Raw genomic sequence first — 18,171 nt, 5'->3', positions numbered from 1 at the left:
GCCTTAGTAGATTTGTGGAAGTCGCAGTATGTTATGCATTGTCTTTTTGGGGTATTGTAAGGTAGCAGATTAGTATTTTATTCTTTGGTGAATCATTTCCTTAAACAGTAATATATAAATAATTTTTACCTCATAGTTCATATAGATTTGCAAATTATGGAATTAAAGTGTGGTATACGTACGGGTGTAATTTTTAATACTAGTCTGTCGTATCCATAACAGTATGTACGTCAAGTGTTTTTGTCGTATTCGTGAATAGTGACGTTCCAAATGAAAATCCCATCAATGTCCTTTAATTCTCTGTCATTCTGATGAAGGAAATATGACATTTCTCTCATTCTCTCTACTACTCATCGCCTTTTGATGTTTGCTCTTCATGTACAGGGCTGAGAACATATGACTTCAAAGCTGTTTGAATTTTGAAATTTATTCTTTAGTGTTATTGCTTGTTACTTTAGTATTCGTATATGTCATGTGATAAATGCCAGTCATTGGAGGATGTAAGTCTGAATATCTCAACAAAAAGTGCTTGGAAGAGGTCTTCTCAATGTTTGCTGTCCGGATTACCATAGTTCCCACGTGGGCAATTCTCAAACCTAGCTGAAAAATATTTCATTTATATTCACATACCTTCCTTTAACTTCCTCCTAGTTAGCTAGCACAGATTGCCAGTAAAGAAAGAAGCATTTTTTCAGTATGAGAATCTTCCTTTGACAAGGGTAAGACATGGCACGAATGGCCCCTTCTTGATCCAGTTTTGATTTAGACCTAATTTTGTTGGATGGCATATGTTCTTTATACTGCGGAGGCTTCCATGGATATTTTATTGAATGTGGCTAATGTGTGTCTGCCTCTCTCCCTTCTTAGACCCTGGGTCCTCTTAATGTGCGCTTCAAAGCCTTCAGTTTCTTTCGTGATTTTTTTTCAGACTTTGTCAATTCTTGAAGTTCCATGTAGGTAATTTTGTCCTTTTGCTCGTGAGGGAAATTTTGCTTACTTGCAGGGAGGAGAGGTAGGTGGTTCTTTGAGATTTGTTGTGTTGGGAAATTGTATCTGTGATCGGGCTAGTTATAAACCATTTGAGAAGACGCTTTGTGAGTTTCAGAGTTGGAGAAAATGGAGTTGTAGAAGAATACATTAAAGTCCTTTGGAGCTTAAGGGTGTTAGATACCTTTGAACAGCTGAGAAACTTGATGGAATAACTAAAATATACTTTGTTTCCAGTAATTTTCATCGTTCAATACTGTAAATCTCAAAGCTCATCAGTTAAGAGTAATATAAAGCCAGAATTAGGTTACGAAAGCTTGCTTAGACCTTTCAGCAATTATATTAGCCATTTGGTAAGCCAGACTGATAAATGCACATTCTATAAAGGTGACTGTATTACTCTTCAGTTTAATGTCCAAACCTGAAAAGTCACATGTGCAGATTTCTACAACAGAAGGTTGTTTCTAAGATCTGTAACTTGTAAAGTCCCCTACAAATCATTTATAAATCACCATCATCAAACGTTCTTCTGAAATATCAGAATTAAGATTGCTCTGTCCTTCTTTGAAAGGATTCTGTAAAAGTTGAATGGGTGTACAACTGTTATGTGATTATTTCATTTTGAATCCACGGACATTGTATTGAAGCATTCTATAAATTTATGCACCTTCCAACCTCTGTAAGCAAAATCACTTGTACACTGTAGCATCAAGCATGTTCAGCTTGGTGTTGTGAATTGCCGTAATCCATTGTACATTTCAGTTAATATGCACTGTCTCCAAATTTTTGATCCAGTTAAGATCTAGAGCTTTTGTTTCAAAGGCACATTGTGTCGGTGTGCACAAAAAGTAGGTGGACAGTTGGCTTTTGGAATGGCAAATATAAAAACTTCACAAGTTGAGTGTTGAGATCTGCTGTTCATTAATTTTACGAAATACGGTAATAGTGTTACTCTCTGTGTTCATATGCTAGAAACTTCTGAATGGATGAAAACTGAATAAACATGATTGCTTGAAAACACTGAACGTGTGGTTAATATAGGCAAAATAAAATGGAGTTTTAGAATATTCGAAGAACAAGGAAATATTAAATGAAAGCAACAATAAATGTAAAATCCATATGGTAATGGAAGGAAGATATATTAGAAAGTTAAATTGTTATCATTAGGAAACTGAGCTTGTATATTTTACGTCATTATACAGTGTATAATATTCTGTACAAAGTGAGGGAGACATTTTCTGTATTGCAGAGATATGTAGAGGCACCTTGTAGTTGTTTTTATCATTATTGTATTGTTAGGGGTTATTTTCTAAGCTAGTTAAGAGTGAAAAGGCTTTTAAAAATAAGATGGAGAAGAAAATGCCACAATAATTCCTGAAAGATTGCTTTTAAAGAATTCTTGCAATTGTGTTGACAAATTCCTTTAGCAGAGGACAGATATTGTGCATGATAGCATTGAAACCAAGCAAGATTGATTTTCACAGTAATTTGTTCTTGAAGTTGTATGTTTTGGTTTACCAAGACGTGGGAGACACTATTGAGATCTGCATTGGTTGCGGCCCCTGACGAACAGTGCAAGGGGGCTATCCTTTCGAAAATATGAATAGCAGGCACCTTCTGTTGGGCAGGCCATTCACCATCGAAGCAAAGTCCCAGAATTGTAGGCTTGGTTTATAATGATGGCAAAACGCAAGGGTCCTCGGATGCAAGAACATTGTGGGAAGAGTAGTCACTGTTGTGTTCACCAACTTACACAAGAAACAGCACAAAGAAAACACTGATTTTCCTCTTTATGGTCTCAGGTCATCTTGTTAACCCTAATGTAGTTAGTGCAGTGGTAATATGCAAATGCCCCATGAAGCTTTTTTCAATGTAGCCATTTATATCAGGGCTCTAATAAAGATAGCCCCAGACTGGTAGGTCCCTAAAAGGAGGGAGCTGTTCAAGAACACACCAGCATGCCCAAAACGGCACCTTCGTAATACAAAAATTAATCAGGGCTACTGAAGACTGAACAGGCCTAAAGTCTGTCATCACCATAATATTACACACAAATTCCTCATCTTACCTATGAGCATCCAGTGTCATGATTAGTTACCATGTGACAGCCAAAGTCCAGTAGGCTAATGGACAACCATATTTAACAGTGAGGGGTCCTTACAATAGTCCTCGGTAGTGAATATAATTGTCATTTTATTTAGACTAGGTTTGTACAGTTTAATGAAGCTGATATCTAAAGCAAAGCCACAAATACTTAATGTTATACCGTCCTATGATTTCTGTATTATTAATCAGGATGTGTATGTCAAATATCAGTTGTGTAGTGGTCCCAATTCAAGGTAATTAGGATATTTATGTCAAATATCAATTGTGTGGTGGCCCCAAGATCAAGTCTACTAGTGGCTTGATAAATTTCACAAGCAACACTTCAGAGATGATTTTGTGTTGCACAGCTGTTAGGAACAAGAAGATGAGACACCCTCTCTAATTCGTGGTTAGTCACAACTCCTGCAGAACAGTGGGGAAAGTTTTTAACACATGATCAGACAACATAGTAGAGGTACTTCTTGGGCTACTCAGTATTGCTATTCAGGCATATCCCAAGATTTGTTGATTCTGTATTCCTAAGTGGTTAAAATCACCTTTCACTCATGGTGACCTGGGTATCAAAAAAATGAAGGTTCCCATCTTGGCCAAGCTTTGCAATAAAACTTAGTACAGAGTTATTAGAGAGTCATTTTCAAATTATAAAGGTTTCAGTTGTGTACTTCATTCTACTGAGGCTTTTCTAGAACACGACCTGTTGTTTACTTGGTTCGTCAGATATACAAAAAATCCATCTCTTATCAAGTTCAATTGCTACCTGAACATTTTTCAAAAACTGTCATTATGCAAAAAGCCTTTGAAATTGTAAATCTTTTCATTCCGTAAAGGCTTCAAACACATGTTAACAGTTTCTGGTTTTAATTGATCAGTTGCAGCTGTTGATTGTCGTTGTGTCTACAGTGGTGAATAACTCACATCATTACATAATACCCGGGTGAGGGGTGGCACCAGTGGTTAAATTGCAACTGAACATCAAGCTGATGTAGAAGATCTTTACACTGAATTAAACCCTGTTCAAGAGGCTTTAGTTATGACATGATATTAGATGAAGTAGCTCCCTCGCTCATGATGTAGGCTGAAGTAATTGACATTTACTTTTCACTTGCTTACATGCTTCAAGAAGACTAAAACTGGAAATGTATTTTTGGTATCCCATGAAAGAAAAGAGTATGCTACATCAACATTTATAGTTATCAATCTTTGAATAACTTTGGATGCTAGTCTTGTCATACTGATGAAATGGAGACCAAGAGGACTTCAAGTAGTTGTCCTTACTTCAGACCCCACGTTCGTACCTGAATCCGAAACTAAAATTCCTTCGGATCGAAGTACTGTGCATTTTTTTGAAAACTTCTTTTTAGCTTTGTTATTTATATTGTATGTTCTTTACCCATTTTGTATTTTGCTGAACTAATGTTTTGTGTGGGGGTTGTCAGGAAGCATTATTATCCAAGCAAAGGCAAAATCCTTCATCTCTGTGAGTTCCCACCAGTGATTTTCAACAAAGTGTACACACATCGTATGGTGTATGAGAATTAGTGTTCAAGGTCTTTAGCAGATCGAAGGAATTCAAAATTTAAAAGAAATACTGTACAGTATATCAAATACTTCAGTGACATCTAGATGAAATACAAAGAAATGAGTCGAAGAAGTTAAGTAATTAGTTAAACCACTGGGGACACGAAACAAACGTTCATACTTCGGAACTATTGTTTGTGCTGGACGTTTTCTTTCAGTATTCAGTATTCACCATAGACATTTTATTGCCTCTGATTTTGATGTTAATACGAAGTCCTATCCTCTATATGCCTTAACTCTCGGGGGCCTTCCTTCTGATATGAAATTCCTCTTGAAATGCCTGCTGCTTTCTTCACTGTAGGCCTTGGGATGTGGTAAATTTTTCCTCCTGTGTAATGATTCTCTCAGGTACTTCGTATTTTTCTTGATACAGTACGTCTCTTACAGTTGTTTCATTATGGAGATTCCGTCTGTGATAGTATTGCTTTTTATGAAGCTGAACGGACATTAATTGTAACAGTTTTCCAGTCCTTTTGCCCATGCTTTCATGTTCCTTCAGCCTTTACCTTCAGTATCTTTGAACTACTTTATTATATTTTTTGTAGTATTAGTATGTTGCTAAATGTTCATTTAGTCTGATCTTAATTCACCATTTCCACATGCTTTGCCAGCTAAGTGACTAGTTTTTCAGCTACTTTAACATTCATGTCATAGTTCATTTTGACGGCTTTCATACTCTCTGTTGGTTTCTTTTCTTATCTCAGTGTCCTCTAGTTCATGTTCATTCTCTTCATTTCATTTCTTTCTCTTCGGTTTTAGTTGTCTAACTGTATATTGCATAGTACATAACTTGCATCTTTCACAGGTTTTACACGTAAACTTACCCACTATGCTGTACCTACCCTTGGTTGTGTTAAGATTCCGATTCCAGTCTTCCACCTATGGCCATTGTGGTCTCCTCCTGTTAGACCTGTCCGTCAGCTTTTATGTCTCTCTTTTATCAGAGCTTGAAGGATCTTGTGTCATTCATAAAAGTCCTGTGTGTTTGCTATTTGCAAATTTTTGTAGCTGTGTCTGGTAACCACTTGGTCTGAACTGAAATGTGTTGTTAGGGAGACTCTCTAAGTAGCCAGGAGGAGTTATCAAGAGGCACTGAAACGAATATCAGCAGATGGCAAAGTAATCAACTAGAGATCAGTACAGCATAAAGAAAGCCACTCCTATTATAATAGCTTTTCTAAGACTGATGTTTGGGATGTTTTTCATGTAATGTGATCAATAATATTCCTCCTTGCTCAGATCTTGTCAGATTTTGAGTCGGGTAACATGAAATTTCATATTGAATTGAGTTTTACGAAAACGCTGATTTCCTCTGCATTTTCATAAAGGGATACGCCTCCTCGGATGAGTTTATTCATTTCAGCTCCTTGACCAACAAGCTGTGTGATGTTCAACAAAAAGTAATTGTAACAAATGCGGAACGTATCCAGAGCTGTAAATGGACCCTCCCGTCTTTCATAATCGTACCTTCTGCCAGTTGTAGCATCCTTTCCCAAACTGTCTCATTCATGCAGTCCTAATTACCATCTGTAGGACCAACCGACTAAGGGTAATTTAGGGAAGTCACTTAATAACCACATACAGTCTGAATTGAAATCCTTTACCGGGGTGTCTTACAAATATCTTCATTTTTGATTATGAAATATTGTGTTCATAAACAATATTTGGTTTGCTTTACTTGTTAGTGTGTAACCAGACTTTTGATTTTGATTGTAGTCTGTATACATGAATTACTGATCATTGTGGATGAGATAGCTTGCATATCTCCTCCAACAGTGATTTGAAGTCCTACAATAACTGAGACACTTCTTCAATATTCAGTATTGCAGTAGGGCGTCATATTAGTCGTTCTGAACTTCGTAGGACTGCGTTGCTTGCAAAAACTGCTGCCAATAACTTCTTTTATTATTCAGTAGTTTAAGCTGGTAGGAGACCACATTCAGTTACATGTTTTAATTGATTCCATCATTAGAGAGCTGGTGCTGGGATCCATTGCACAGTGGTGCTGTAAAGAAAAAAAATGTAAGGGACCACTAAAGATATTTATTGTTCAAAGCAGCGTGTCACTGATTTTCTGGTTTATTCAATTCACCTGATGTTTTTGACTACAATCAGGTTATTTTTTAATGTAAATGCATACTGTATGTGGGATTTTCCATTTATGATAAGCTTATAAATTGCCATGACAGCAGTTGGTCACCAGATTAACAAATAATAGTTGAAACAGGAACATGGCAGCGAAATTTAGTAGAATGATTTTACTAGTGTTGTGGAAGGTGTAGGGGCGCTTTCCTTGAATCTAATTTGAATTCATGTTGACCTGGGGTCCTTTTTGATGTGTTTTCTCCACTGTGTATGGTATTTCAAGCTGAATCCGCAATGAAAGGTATAACCGACTTTGATTTGAGGAACGTATGCGCTTTCTGAACTGTTTGTAAAATATTCACAGAATAATTTCAAAAATGGTTTCTTTTAACCTAAATTTTTGATGCTGTAGTCTGAGAGCAACTTTTGTTCTTGCTCACACTAGTCATCTTTGTGCAAGACAAGGGTTTTACTCTAGCCACACTTTTTGTAGCACGTAGATGATAGTATGATTTCCCTTCCAATAAAAGTATTAAAGGCCCACTTATGATATTACAGACCGTAATTTTAAGTAGCATTCAATTCCAAGACGATGTTTTTCATAGCATTTTTCTTGCAGTCTGAAGATGATGATAAGACTAAGGTGAATCTTATAAAAAAGAATTTTGCATTTTGTTCCCAAGATCAATTAACTTAGGTGTCCTCTATTTTGAAGGTCGCTACCATGTGTCTCTTTCTTCTCAAATTGGTTAGCATCAAGGTCCCTAGCCGCTGACTTCCCCCCTTCCCCCAATTCTCCACATGCCACATTAGAAACTGCAGCCGAGTGTGAGTCAACTTACTTAATGAGAATCCTCTAAAGGTAGGCCGATTTGGTTTTTTGTTTAATTAATCAAGAAAAGATGATCTTCAGGAGAATAGAGATTAACCTGCTGTACTGCGGTTACCCTATTCATCAGGTGAATCATAAGCTTTATGAATCATGCGGGGGAAAGGTTTGAAGAGACGTACATTCATTTTTAGTAATAGATAGGAGCTGTGGCAATCAGGTTACCACCCTAAAACATTGAACAGAACTGCCAGAAAGCAAGAAAAAGTTTTGTACCAGCCAGTATGAAATGTGCAACTCGGTGGGTTAAGACTTTGAAGCTCGGGGAAACGAACGGTAGACACTAACTTAAGGCTGCGGACATGAGGACAGTCGTGATTGTGTCTGTGGAAAGAAGGTAATGGACTGACCAAGCAAGAGGGCAGCAGTGGTCTGAATCTTAACCCTTTTGGGTTATGGCTTCTAAACCAAAATGTGTCTGCCATTTGCACCTATCTTATGAAGCGTAGCATTTGCTTAGCATTAGTTCATTGTCATTGGTTATTATAATGCTGCTTACGTTTGATAGAGATTATCGTGCGCAAATTTCTGTTTTTCAGTTTTTCAACAGATAATGTCGTCGGAATTTGAACTGCCAGAATTTGATGATGGCAGAATACAAATGGCTTAGTTTCCTTTGTTAGAAATGATGAAATGACTTAAGAGCAATTATATATGTAAAAACATAGGTCCCCTGTTGCTGCTGTGGTCCAGACAGGATAATATTTAGAAAGCAGTCATTAATATTGCCAAGGGATTTTCAGCTATAGTCCAAAATTCAGTTTTGTGTTATAGTTCTTTGAAGTAAATTTTATTATTTTGCTGAGTCTTTCTGATCATAGATATCAGACAGGGAAGCCTTACTGGTAGCTCAGAACGTATTCTAGTATGGAGCAGTTTAATGTTAGTGTGTTTATTAATTTCTCGCCTCTCGTTAGCGTTAGAAGATGGAGATCGTCGTAGTCTTGGGGCAGGTTCGGCTTCCTCGCTAATCGGAGTTGATTCAATTGACTTTTTAATTTGATCTTATTTACTAGAATGTTTGGGTTTTGCAAGTGTTGGAGCTGCTACTGCACCAACGTTTAGTTTTATACTCGTACAGTACCTGTCGGTTATTTAAAATGTATCCTGTGATCTGATCCAATTTTAATGAGTGATTGAATGTCCTACATTTTTGTCATAACCTGAAGCTTTAAATTGTTTCTCTTTCCTTTTAGGATTTCCTCTCAGATTTTCTCCACATGAGCTCTCATTCCTTGCATGGTATTACATATATGTCTCTCTCATATCTGTGTTCCGGTGCCTGTTGTATTGTTAGAACTGATAACTAATTTACAATACTTGTACATGGAGTCTTTGCCATCCTCCTTTTTGTTTACGGTCCCATTGTTGGGCCGCTAAACAACAACAACAACAACAGCAACATTAGTGGCACAGGCTGAGAGTCCTTGAGACACCACTGAATCACCTGGAATGTCACACGCTCCATTTTCTTCGTCCAGGTATGTGTCTTAGAGATTACTTATTATGTGTTGTATCAGAGTCTAGGCTTGTAGAGTTCTGCCCAGCATTACTGCGGTGGAAAGGCTACCTGCCAAGGCCAAGCCTAGCCAGTTCTTGAAAAAAATTTCCCGTCAGCTGACGCAGCAAACTCGTACGTTTTTAATTTATGACGAGGATCGGCCGATCGTTGAAAGCAGATTCGTGGGAAACTAAATCAGCAGTGATGAGAGAAAAGAATTAGAAGTATACTTTAACGCAGAGATACTACTGTAGTGAAGATTCTTAGGGTAAACAAAGATTTATTTAATGGTTAGTGTATGATGATGAGGCAGGATGATACCATATCTTTGGGAGAAGTGTTCTTTTCTTGGCGATTACTTTCACAGAAATTAGGAATTCCATTTGAAGGACAATATAAGGAAATTGTACCCTTATGTAGTTACTGGATACATTTGTAATAACAAAAAATAAAAAAAAAATCATATGAGTGATTGTAAAGGCAGAAGTACTACATCAAGCCAAGTGAGAGTAGAAAGTTTGTGCAATGAGTTAGTAATCAACTGTAGACTAGGTCCAGATCGACTTAATAGAAAGTTTTGTCATTATTATGACTGCTGCTGTTAAGGGGAGCATTTAGAATGTTAGGGACTTGAGAAACCAAAAGAATGATGACAATTTCGCTTTTCTTGGTGCAATTAAGGAACATTTCTGCAGAAACCATTTTTAACCCAAATGACAGTAACAACATCTATTGTTTCTTTGGATTGTTGTGTAAGGAGGTGGTTCTGTAAGCAGAAGGGAGCTCATTGATATCATTGACAAGTTGAGGTTGTTTTGTAAAAATGTAATGGTTTTTAGTGACGTTGTGGTTGGATAGAAATCTTGTGAAACACATTACTTTCAGTTATTTTTAGGGTTGCGTATTGATTTTGTAAAAAGTGGAGGTATGAAACAGACCTTTTATGAGCCCTCCGAAATCAAGTGAGGGAGAGGAGGCTTGAGATCGGACATCGAAGGGTGATTGGGACTTACTCTTGACATTGCAAAACATTGATAGATTTTCACAGAGTCGTTTTAGATCAATTGCATTTATTATTCAGTAATACATATACTGTATTTGATTTATTTTTACACTTAGATTTTCCTGATGCTAAAATTAAGCCGGTTAATGCCAAATTTAGAGGTTTTCTTTATCCAATTCAAGATTTCATACATTAGAAGCGTAAAGTACTATAATAGCGTTGACATTTAGGTCATGTTACCACTGAAGATTGCAAAGTTTGGCTGTGTCATATTTTAGTTGAAACGTTTTTCTCGCATCCAGGCTTTCCTGAGTACCACTGACTGGCATCACAAATTTTTTCATTTTACTGCTTCAGTAATGTTTTCTGGTTAGTTATGTTTCTTAGCTTAGTTTGTAGGTGCTGTAGTGGTTTCAAGGCATGCAAAGCTGCTTAACACAAACTGCAAGCTGACTTTATAATTGGTTAGGATGATGAGTAGTTTAAGGATAACGGTGAGATGGTAAAACCCAGTCGCTTCATTGAGAAAGAGTTTTCTAGTAATGGGAAGAATTCCCTTAAAAAGATATGAATATTGACAGGAACCCGAAAGTAGGGTATGTTTTATATCACAGACCAGCAGCGTAACCCTTTGACTAACAGAGTTTGGAAGAAAATTGATTTACATCAAAAGGCACACGAGGAATTAATAAGAATCTGAGTGCCATAAAGAGTTTTATATGTGACACTCAAAAATGCAGGAACAGTAGCCAGTAGCTATATCATATTGCATGACATTTAGGCCGCATCACTGGCGCATATTTACACGCAGCTCTTTTGTGTTCATACAGATTACAAGCCCTCTCGCCTTCACTTACGTGAACAGGTACAATTACAGAAGAGGAAAAAGTAAACACTAAATAGCTGCTAGGTTTGGGAGATTTAAAAAGACCTCTTAAGTTGTCAAACTCTCATTCCTGAACTGTATGTCACAAGAAGGACTTGTGCACCAATGCTCTCCATTACGTTTAAAGTTTTGCTGTGCTCAGTTGTTTTCGTTTATTGATACGCAGTGTGTTGCTTCTGCTTTCAGTGAAGGGATTGTTTTTTCTGTTTGTGCTATAGATCCACTGATTATTTTCCTTATAGAATGGCTACATTGTATTGCCTTGTATGTGTTATGGATTTTGTTTTTAATGTGTTTTTTATTTTCTAGAACCTATTTCACATGGTAGTGCTTTTCTTGTGTATGGTAATGGTATTTTAGTTAGTTATTCAGTCTCCAAGAAGTCCAAACACCTGACTTAATTGATGAATAAGGTACTTGCTTATTACTGTTTTCTGCCTTTCCTTGGTATTCCCCCTAGGAAACAAGACCAGCAGGCTTTGCCCTGAACTAATGTGATTATCTGAACCTTAGGCCCCATTCACGTGAGGGGCAATTACTCGGTTGGTAATGTCTGCTGAGTATATCCCATTGCTTTTGTGGTAAGGTTACCAGACCAGCAATTCCCACAGGCCCTGAGATTCACTTGTGACTTCGTATATCAGGCAAAGGCATTTTGCTGGTTTGCCATAGCTTTCTCCAGTTTTGACTTCACTTTCGTGGGCTGGGCAGTTGATATTTGGGCTGTATACTTTGAGGAACAGCAACTGATATTAGCTAATAGGAAGGATTCTGTGCGCAGGAACGACACAAACTATTTAATTGCCAGGATGGTCAGAAAATCTGTTGCCATTCCCGGAGACTGGTTCACTTAGTGCTTCTCTAACAAGAAAATACCAAGCCGTGATAAAAATTAGGAAATTTCAGGTAGAATAGAATGCCTTCAGATAGAATTTGACTGTTAGAACTGAAACTAGAAATATTGCAATAAATGTCTGGTTGGTAACAACCAGTTCTTGGTAATTTCTATTTTATTTAGGGTGATATCTAAGTTTCACATAGATGGCATAGACTCTTCATTTAGTGGGACTTGCCACAGGGGGGCCAGTCACATACAGAATTGGTAGAAGTAAGATGCAGCCAGCCTGTCATGGATCTAACCAAGAGAAAGTCCGTTAGACTCAGACAGTGCTGGTGGACAGCTTGTTATTACTGTAAATTGATTAAAAAAACATTTGATTCACAGTTCAGGACCATCATGGGTCACCTAGAGTTCTCATGTTTGAAGTGTGAGTTGAAGAAGTTAGACAGCTAAGTAGGAAGAGATCAAAAGGAATAGATGAAAAGGCAAAAACCACCTTTAGCACTGTCTGTGCCTCGGTTTCCTTACAAACTAAGGACAGCTTTTATCGCTGCTTGTAATATGCTCGAGACCAAACTTAGCCAGCAAGTTAGAGCTGATAGACGAAGCGTTCTAACCCAGTTGCCGCTAATAAAAGGAGACCCAAGGGAATGACGAGAGAGAGAGAATTCGGTACACCAAAGAAAAGATAGACATTTCAGAGATAATAACTTAGATCAGAAGAGGTAGGAGAGGACACGGCTGCATTAGCAGAAGTCTAGGAATGGCTCTCAGCAGCTTGGACGACAATATACCAAAACCCAGATCACCCAGCGAAGCTTCAGGTCTGACAGCGGTGTGTGACGACTTGATTGTGGTAGTAGGATTGTCAAAGAAGGGAAATAAGCACTTTGAAAATGCCAGGTTTTTTTAAGCCTCTCGGCAAGTGAGACATATAGAGACAACCGGTTTTTATTCTAAAACTATAGCAGTTGAATATTTTAATCCCTGTCATATTGTTGGTCCTTTGGGTTCAAGGTACTGTATACCAAACTGTGCACATTTCAAAAACCATATTAATTATCTGACAAGGTCTGTTACTCAAGACATACTGTATGTGACCAATGAATACAGGTAACTTAAGACATTTTCCTTTTTGTCTTACTGCTTTTGCGGTATTTTTGTTTTTAGATATTTTATTTGTAGCTGAAATGCTAATCTTAAAATAGCATTTCAAGATGACTCACTTTTTTTTATCAACTTTTTTTTTTAAAGATTTGAAAGTTATATATTCCATTCAATTCCATTCCATATTCCTGAAGGAACGGACGGTAGTGTACTTGGTGTTTAAGGCTGTTATAATTTGTCATATAGTGGGTGATATGAACCTGTATATAAGCATGTTAATATAGTCTTATTTATGGATGAAAACTGAAATGTTTTCTTGCATAAAGGGACAAATTTAAATTTTCTGTCCAGAGTTCGTGAAATCATGTAACTGTTTACTTTGAATATTGGAATCCTTTGTATGACTGAAGCAAAATAATAATATACAAAAATATTTGTTCTGTGTACATATTTTGAATGATATTTCCTCCAGGTCCACTGAATTTATTTTTAAAGATCTCCCCTCTTACTTTCTCAGAAAGAGGAGACAGCTCACAAAGAACACAAGCGCAAAGAAAGGTCGAAAAGGTCAAGGTCGCACGAAAAAAGTCGCCGGTCAAGATCCAGGTCGAGTGAAAGCAGTCGCCATTCTAAGTCAAGATCTACGGAGTCAGACTCTCCGTCAGCCGCGAGCGAAAGCAGAAAAAAGCACAAGCACAGGAAACATTCTTCCAAGTCCAAGTTGGCAGAGAATGCGATGCAAGAGAAGACTACCAAACACCTTTCAAGAAAGAGGACATCAAGACAAGCACGCGTTGGCAATTCTGTGATTATGAATGTCGAAACTATGGATAGTGATGAGGCAAGTTTTCCATTGTGTTTGTCTTATTTTGAATTTGGATGCGCAACAAGTTCAGCTTTTGGTTTTATCATGAAAACTTTTTTTTTTTTTGGTAGGCTCTCATTAGAGTTTTCAATGCAATTTTAAAATGAGAATGAAATCATCTAGTGCTTGCACGGTGTAAAAGTTTGATGAAAATCTACAATGATTTGATTCCATTTAATTAGCCAGTGGTCAGACAGTTTTCCAAAATGGAACGATACTTGATTGTAAAGTAATGATTTGCTCTAAAGCCAGGTTCAAAGAATTCTAAGGGGGTATAATTTATATTGGTGGTAGAAGGTGGTTTAACAAGAAATTGGATACTTCATAGTAGTTACTCCAGGTTTGGTTTTTGTTGTACCTTGAAAATGAAGTCATTTAGAAAAGTGGCATTATTCATAATTTTGTCTTCTGATACACAGCAGGAAGGATAAACTCCCAGAAAGAGTGAAACTTGACATGTAGTTAGGTTTTTTATTTGTGTGGGGATAGGGCCACTGTAGCTGTCATTGTAAATTTAATGATACAAAAATACATCCAATTTGGAGAATGCAATTTGAATTTATTTTAAATATTTTTCTGTACTATGTTAAAGGCATATGAATATCAGGGAATGGAATAGCACATTAAATTGGAATCACTAGAGACTTATACATTTTTGTAAGATGTTAATTAATGTATGATATACATTATTTTTCCCAGTTTTTTTAAATGTATATCATACCGTGATATGTATTGTCTATAGTTTGTTTCTTAACAAACTTAACATCCAAATACAATTTCTGGAAGTGGCCACCATAATTATCCAGCATATTCTTTGCTTTCCAGAATGATTTCACACTCGCTGACGAAGACTGCAGTGTTGCTAGTCACGAGAACCAGGAGCCCCCAAGAAAGAGGAACCCCCACAAAACCGAACAAAAACATTCCAGGACTAGATCACGACACACAAGGCACTAATCCTGCATTTGGTTTTCTACGGCTGCATTTTCCATGTCTATTGTAAATACTCTACTGTAAACTGTACTCAGCACATGTGAATACTGTACTGTATTGTATTTTATAGGAATGTACTGTAAATAAATTTGTTTTGTAAGTTGGTCTTTTGTACTTCACAGAAGCGGTTCAGTTTTTGTGTACGGGAGTTGTTATGCAAGTGCATTTGGGATGGTCTTACCCGTAACATTGAGCCCTATGCCACTTTTAACAATTTAACCACAAACATGATTTTTCACCCAGGAAATCAAGTGCCTTGGATGTCGCGGTATGGAGTAAGGATGAGAAGAGTCATCGAAATATTGGGAATTTCTGACGTACAAAATTTTACTTTAAATTAGTGTTTTTGGACCAGGAGTCTCAACACAGCCACCAAAGTTTCTCTGGAGCAAGTTGCCCATTGAATATTCCCTGCAGCTGTCATCAAAGTCCATTTATCAGTTGTCAAGCTATTTTGTCAATAAAAAAAATTTAAAATTTATTAACAGGTACTATATAAAACGAAAAAGCTACGAAGTTTATGAATGGATTCTAAAAACATTTCATGGAGGTTGACAGTGGGCTAAGTTAGAAATAAGCTTTCAGAAGGTTCAAGATGTCATTCCGAGCTATCTTCGAACAGGTATCCGCCTTGGTGCTTTTTAATTTTATAAGAGCTACTGCAAGTAGGAGTCAAGTAATGGACAACTCCTAGGATATACTCTTTCTTAGTTTTCTCCTATCTGAATGTTGTGGCAAGAACTGGTGTCCAGGGGTCAAACGATGTCTGATTTTGCTTTCTTATGGATGTGTGTCTGACTTGCACCTACTGAACGATATTTCCTTCCTGACTAAGGTTTTGGGTCACATGAGTTGTCTGTTCATACCCCTTGATGTCTTATATTTGTTCAGACTCTTATGGAAGCGTGTTGACGTATGATGCACTCGAAGATTGCCAGTTTATTGTTTGGTGAGGCTATATGATCAAGGCCTTTGATTTGTGTGTGTTACCCCCTTGCACAAGGGCAGTCTTCATAGAAAGTTCAGTTAAGTGTGTTTAGATGCCTGAAGGTTTTATTTTTGTATTGTCTTTATGTTGAAATGAGGTCATCATCCATGATCATAGATGTATGGTGTGTGAACTTTCAATTTGCCTTCGATAAGTCTTACTAATTGCTGTAATTTTGTCTCCAGTTTTCCCACTGGGGTACGTATGCTTTCTTCTCGTTATATTGCTTATAAATTTTAGTAGCGTGTATGCCTGTTTTTCTTGCATTTCCAGCTTCTGCCTAATGCAAGTCGATTATCAAAAATGAAAGTAATTCCCCTACTGCCATTTCTCTTTTCTCTTTCATGTTCCACCATTCACTTTCATGCCTTCCTCTCGTAGGTGGATGTTCAGAACTCAAATTACCATTCTCATAATCTCTAAACACTGTAGTGTTCAAAGGTTCTAAGTGCATTCTGGTATGATTGCAGCCAGGTTTCTGGTCACTGATTTTACATTATACCTCAAAATAGATTGTTTGATCGAATGCTATGATTTGGTGATGTTTGTTGATGTAACACCAAATTATGGTGTTTCCAAAACCTAGAAGTCCTTGGTTTAGTAGATAGCATGATGTTTTTTCTTAAAATCCATGACAAGTGCATATTTGGACAGCTAACTGGTGAAAAACCAAAGGGAACTTGGAAAAATGAAATGCAGAAAGCTGTACAACTGGGGCCAAAAGGACGCTTAAGCACCTTTTGTAAAGTACTGTTTATAGTATGTCAAGACACACTATATACAGTATCTTCCACAGGTATTTAAGCTACACATCCATAGCTTTATTTGAGCTACTTGAATATGTGGAGAAACAGTACTCATCATCAGAGGAGTATAATAGTTTTCTGTGTGTTACTCTCTTAACGTCTTTTTGTGACTCTTCCTTTTAGTTATTTGAAAAGAATCTTTTTCATCAATTATAGTAAATTGATAAAAACGAATGTAAAGATATTGATATTCTTTGTATACTTGTCAGTGTATTTCCATCTTTTTCAGCATTGCAGTACATTCTTGGAAGGCTAAAACTAACTTGTCTCATGTTTTGTATATTGATAATCACCACAGGAAAGAGAGAGCGTTTGCGTATGGAACCTGTTGGGAAAGGTAAGCACTCGCATCGTTAGTATACCATGCATTCTTTTCTCGGTCATATTTGAAGCAGTACTTTTTAATAATTATGCATCATTTATTTGTATATATTTTTCCGAAACTTACCCTGTTCCGCAAAGAATTAGCGAGATCTGTGTACTATATGACATACTCCAGTGACCATACAATTCCAAACATCTTATTTCTTGCTTTTAAGCATTGGGAAGCTCCTTGTGGTGATAGACACTACAATAATGTATTACCATAAAGCATTGTGTGTTAGTTTAGCTCTCTGTACCCGTATTTATGTTTTGTATGCATTACAGTTTTTTCCTACAGAAATACAACCGTCACCATCCGCAGTACGAGCCAGAAACAAGTCATGAAAACTTAGTAATGAGGTGGTTAATTGGAGGTGGCAGTGGAGTTTGGTAACTCTTGCTCAGCTGCCATTAGCCTGCACTTTTTCTTAGGCTGCAGTCAAGTCTTGCGGCTCCCCAACTAGTCATTAAGTTAAAACCTTTTTATTTTTAAAGGGATTCTTTTTCCTATAGATTTTGTCAACAAAGGTGTGGGATGTAAGCTGGTGTTTGGCTGCTAATCCTTGGTGATGTACAGGCATGCTGGTAGACTTGGCAGTTCTTGCTGCAAAAGGAAGAACCAGCTCGACTTTGGCACTTCATGCTCAGCTACCTTTTATTCTTAAAGTATCTTGTTCTTCTCTTGGGCACCACCATTGCTCACTCCACTGGTAACTGAAGTGGCATTGGTGGGACTCGAAACAGCCCTTCCTGTCGAGCTAAGAGGGGGAAGGATTATCTTGCTAAGTGGCTGGACAAGGGAACCTAGTTCAAGTTCCTTTTAACTCATTCTCAGACACATTAAGAAGGGTAAGGTACACACCAGGAAGAGATCTCCGCATTATGTGCATGGACAAAGCTTGAATAGCTGCAGCATTCCAGGATTGTGGTGGTCACTGCATAATGTAGATGAGTGAGAATAACTGGCAATACTGTCAGGGGCAGTTAGTGTGGTCAGAATAGTCCCTACTTTCTTGCATACAAAAAGACTTTAAGGGAACTCGGTGATAATCTCTTTTGACACATGTTTATGCAAGAAACTTCTGGTATTCTGCTTTCCCATTCCAGATGCCTGGGTGGCCTTGAAAAATGCCTTCCACCAATCCCTGGAACACCTAAATATCTTTTTCCTCC

At 37.4% G+C, this 18,171-nt stretch overlaps 1 protein-coding gene across 3 annotated transcripts in view; it reads left to right on the top strand.

The window, feature by feature from the left end:
- Positions 1–14,941, top strand: part of tho2 (THO complex subunit 2-like protein) — a 49,469-nt gene extending 34,528 nt beyond the window's left edge. For all 3 annotated transcript variants that reach the window (XR_010850529.1, XR_010850528.1, XM_067089190.1), the window contains exons 28-29: positions 13,501–13,824; positions 14,674–14,941. Coding sequence is in view for 1 of the 3 variants with exons in the window: in XM_067089190.1 (XP_066945291.1) it covers positions 13,501–13,824; positions 14,674–14,805 (456 nt within the window). In the remaining 2 variants the exon portion in view is untranslated. The remainder of the gene's footprint in view (positions 1–13,500; positions 13,825–14,673) is intronic.
- The last annotated feature ends 3,230 nt before the right edge of the window (positions 14,942–18,171 follow it).

The sequence above is a fragment of the Macrobrachium rosenbergii genome, chromosome 45, assembly GCF_040412425.1.
Source record: "Macrobrachium rosenbergii isolate ZJJX-2024 chromosome 45, ASM4041242v1, whole genome shotgun sequence".
NCBI lineage: Eukaryota > Metazoa > Arthropoda > Malacostraca > Decapoda > Palaemonidae > Macrobrachium > Macrobrachium rosenbergii.
The sequence above is the reverse complement of the archived record's forward strand: the minus strand, read 5'-3'. Positions and strand labels throughout refer to the sequence as shown.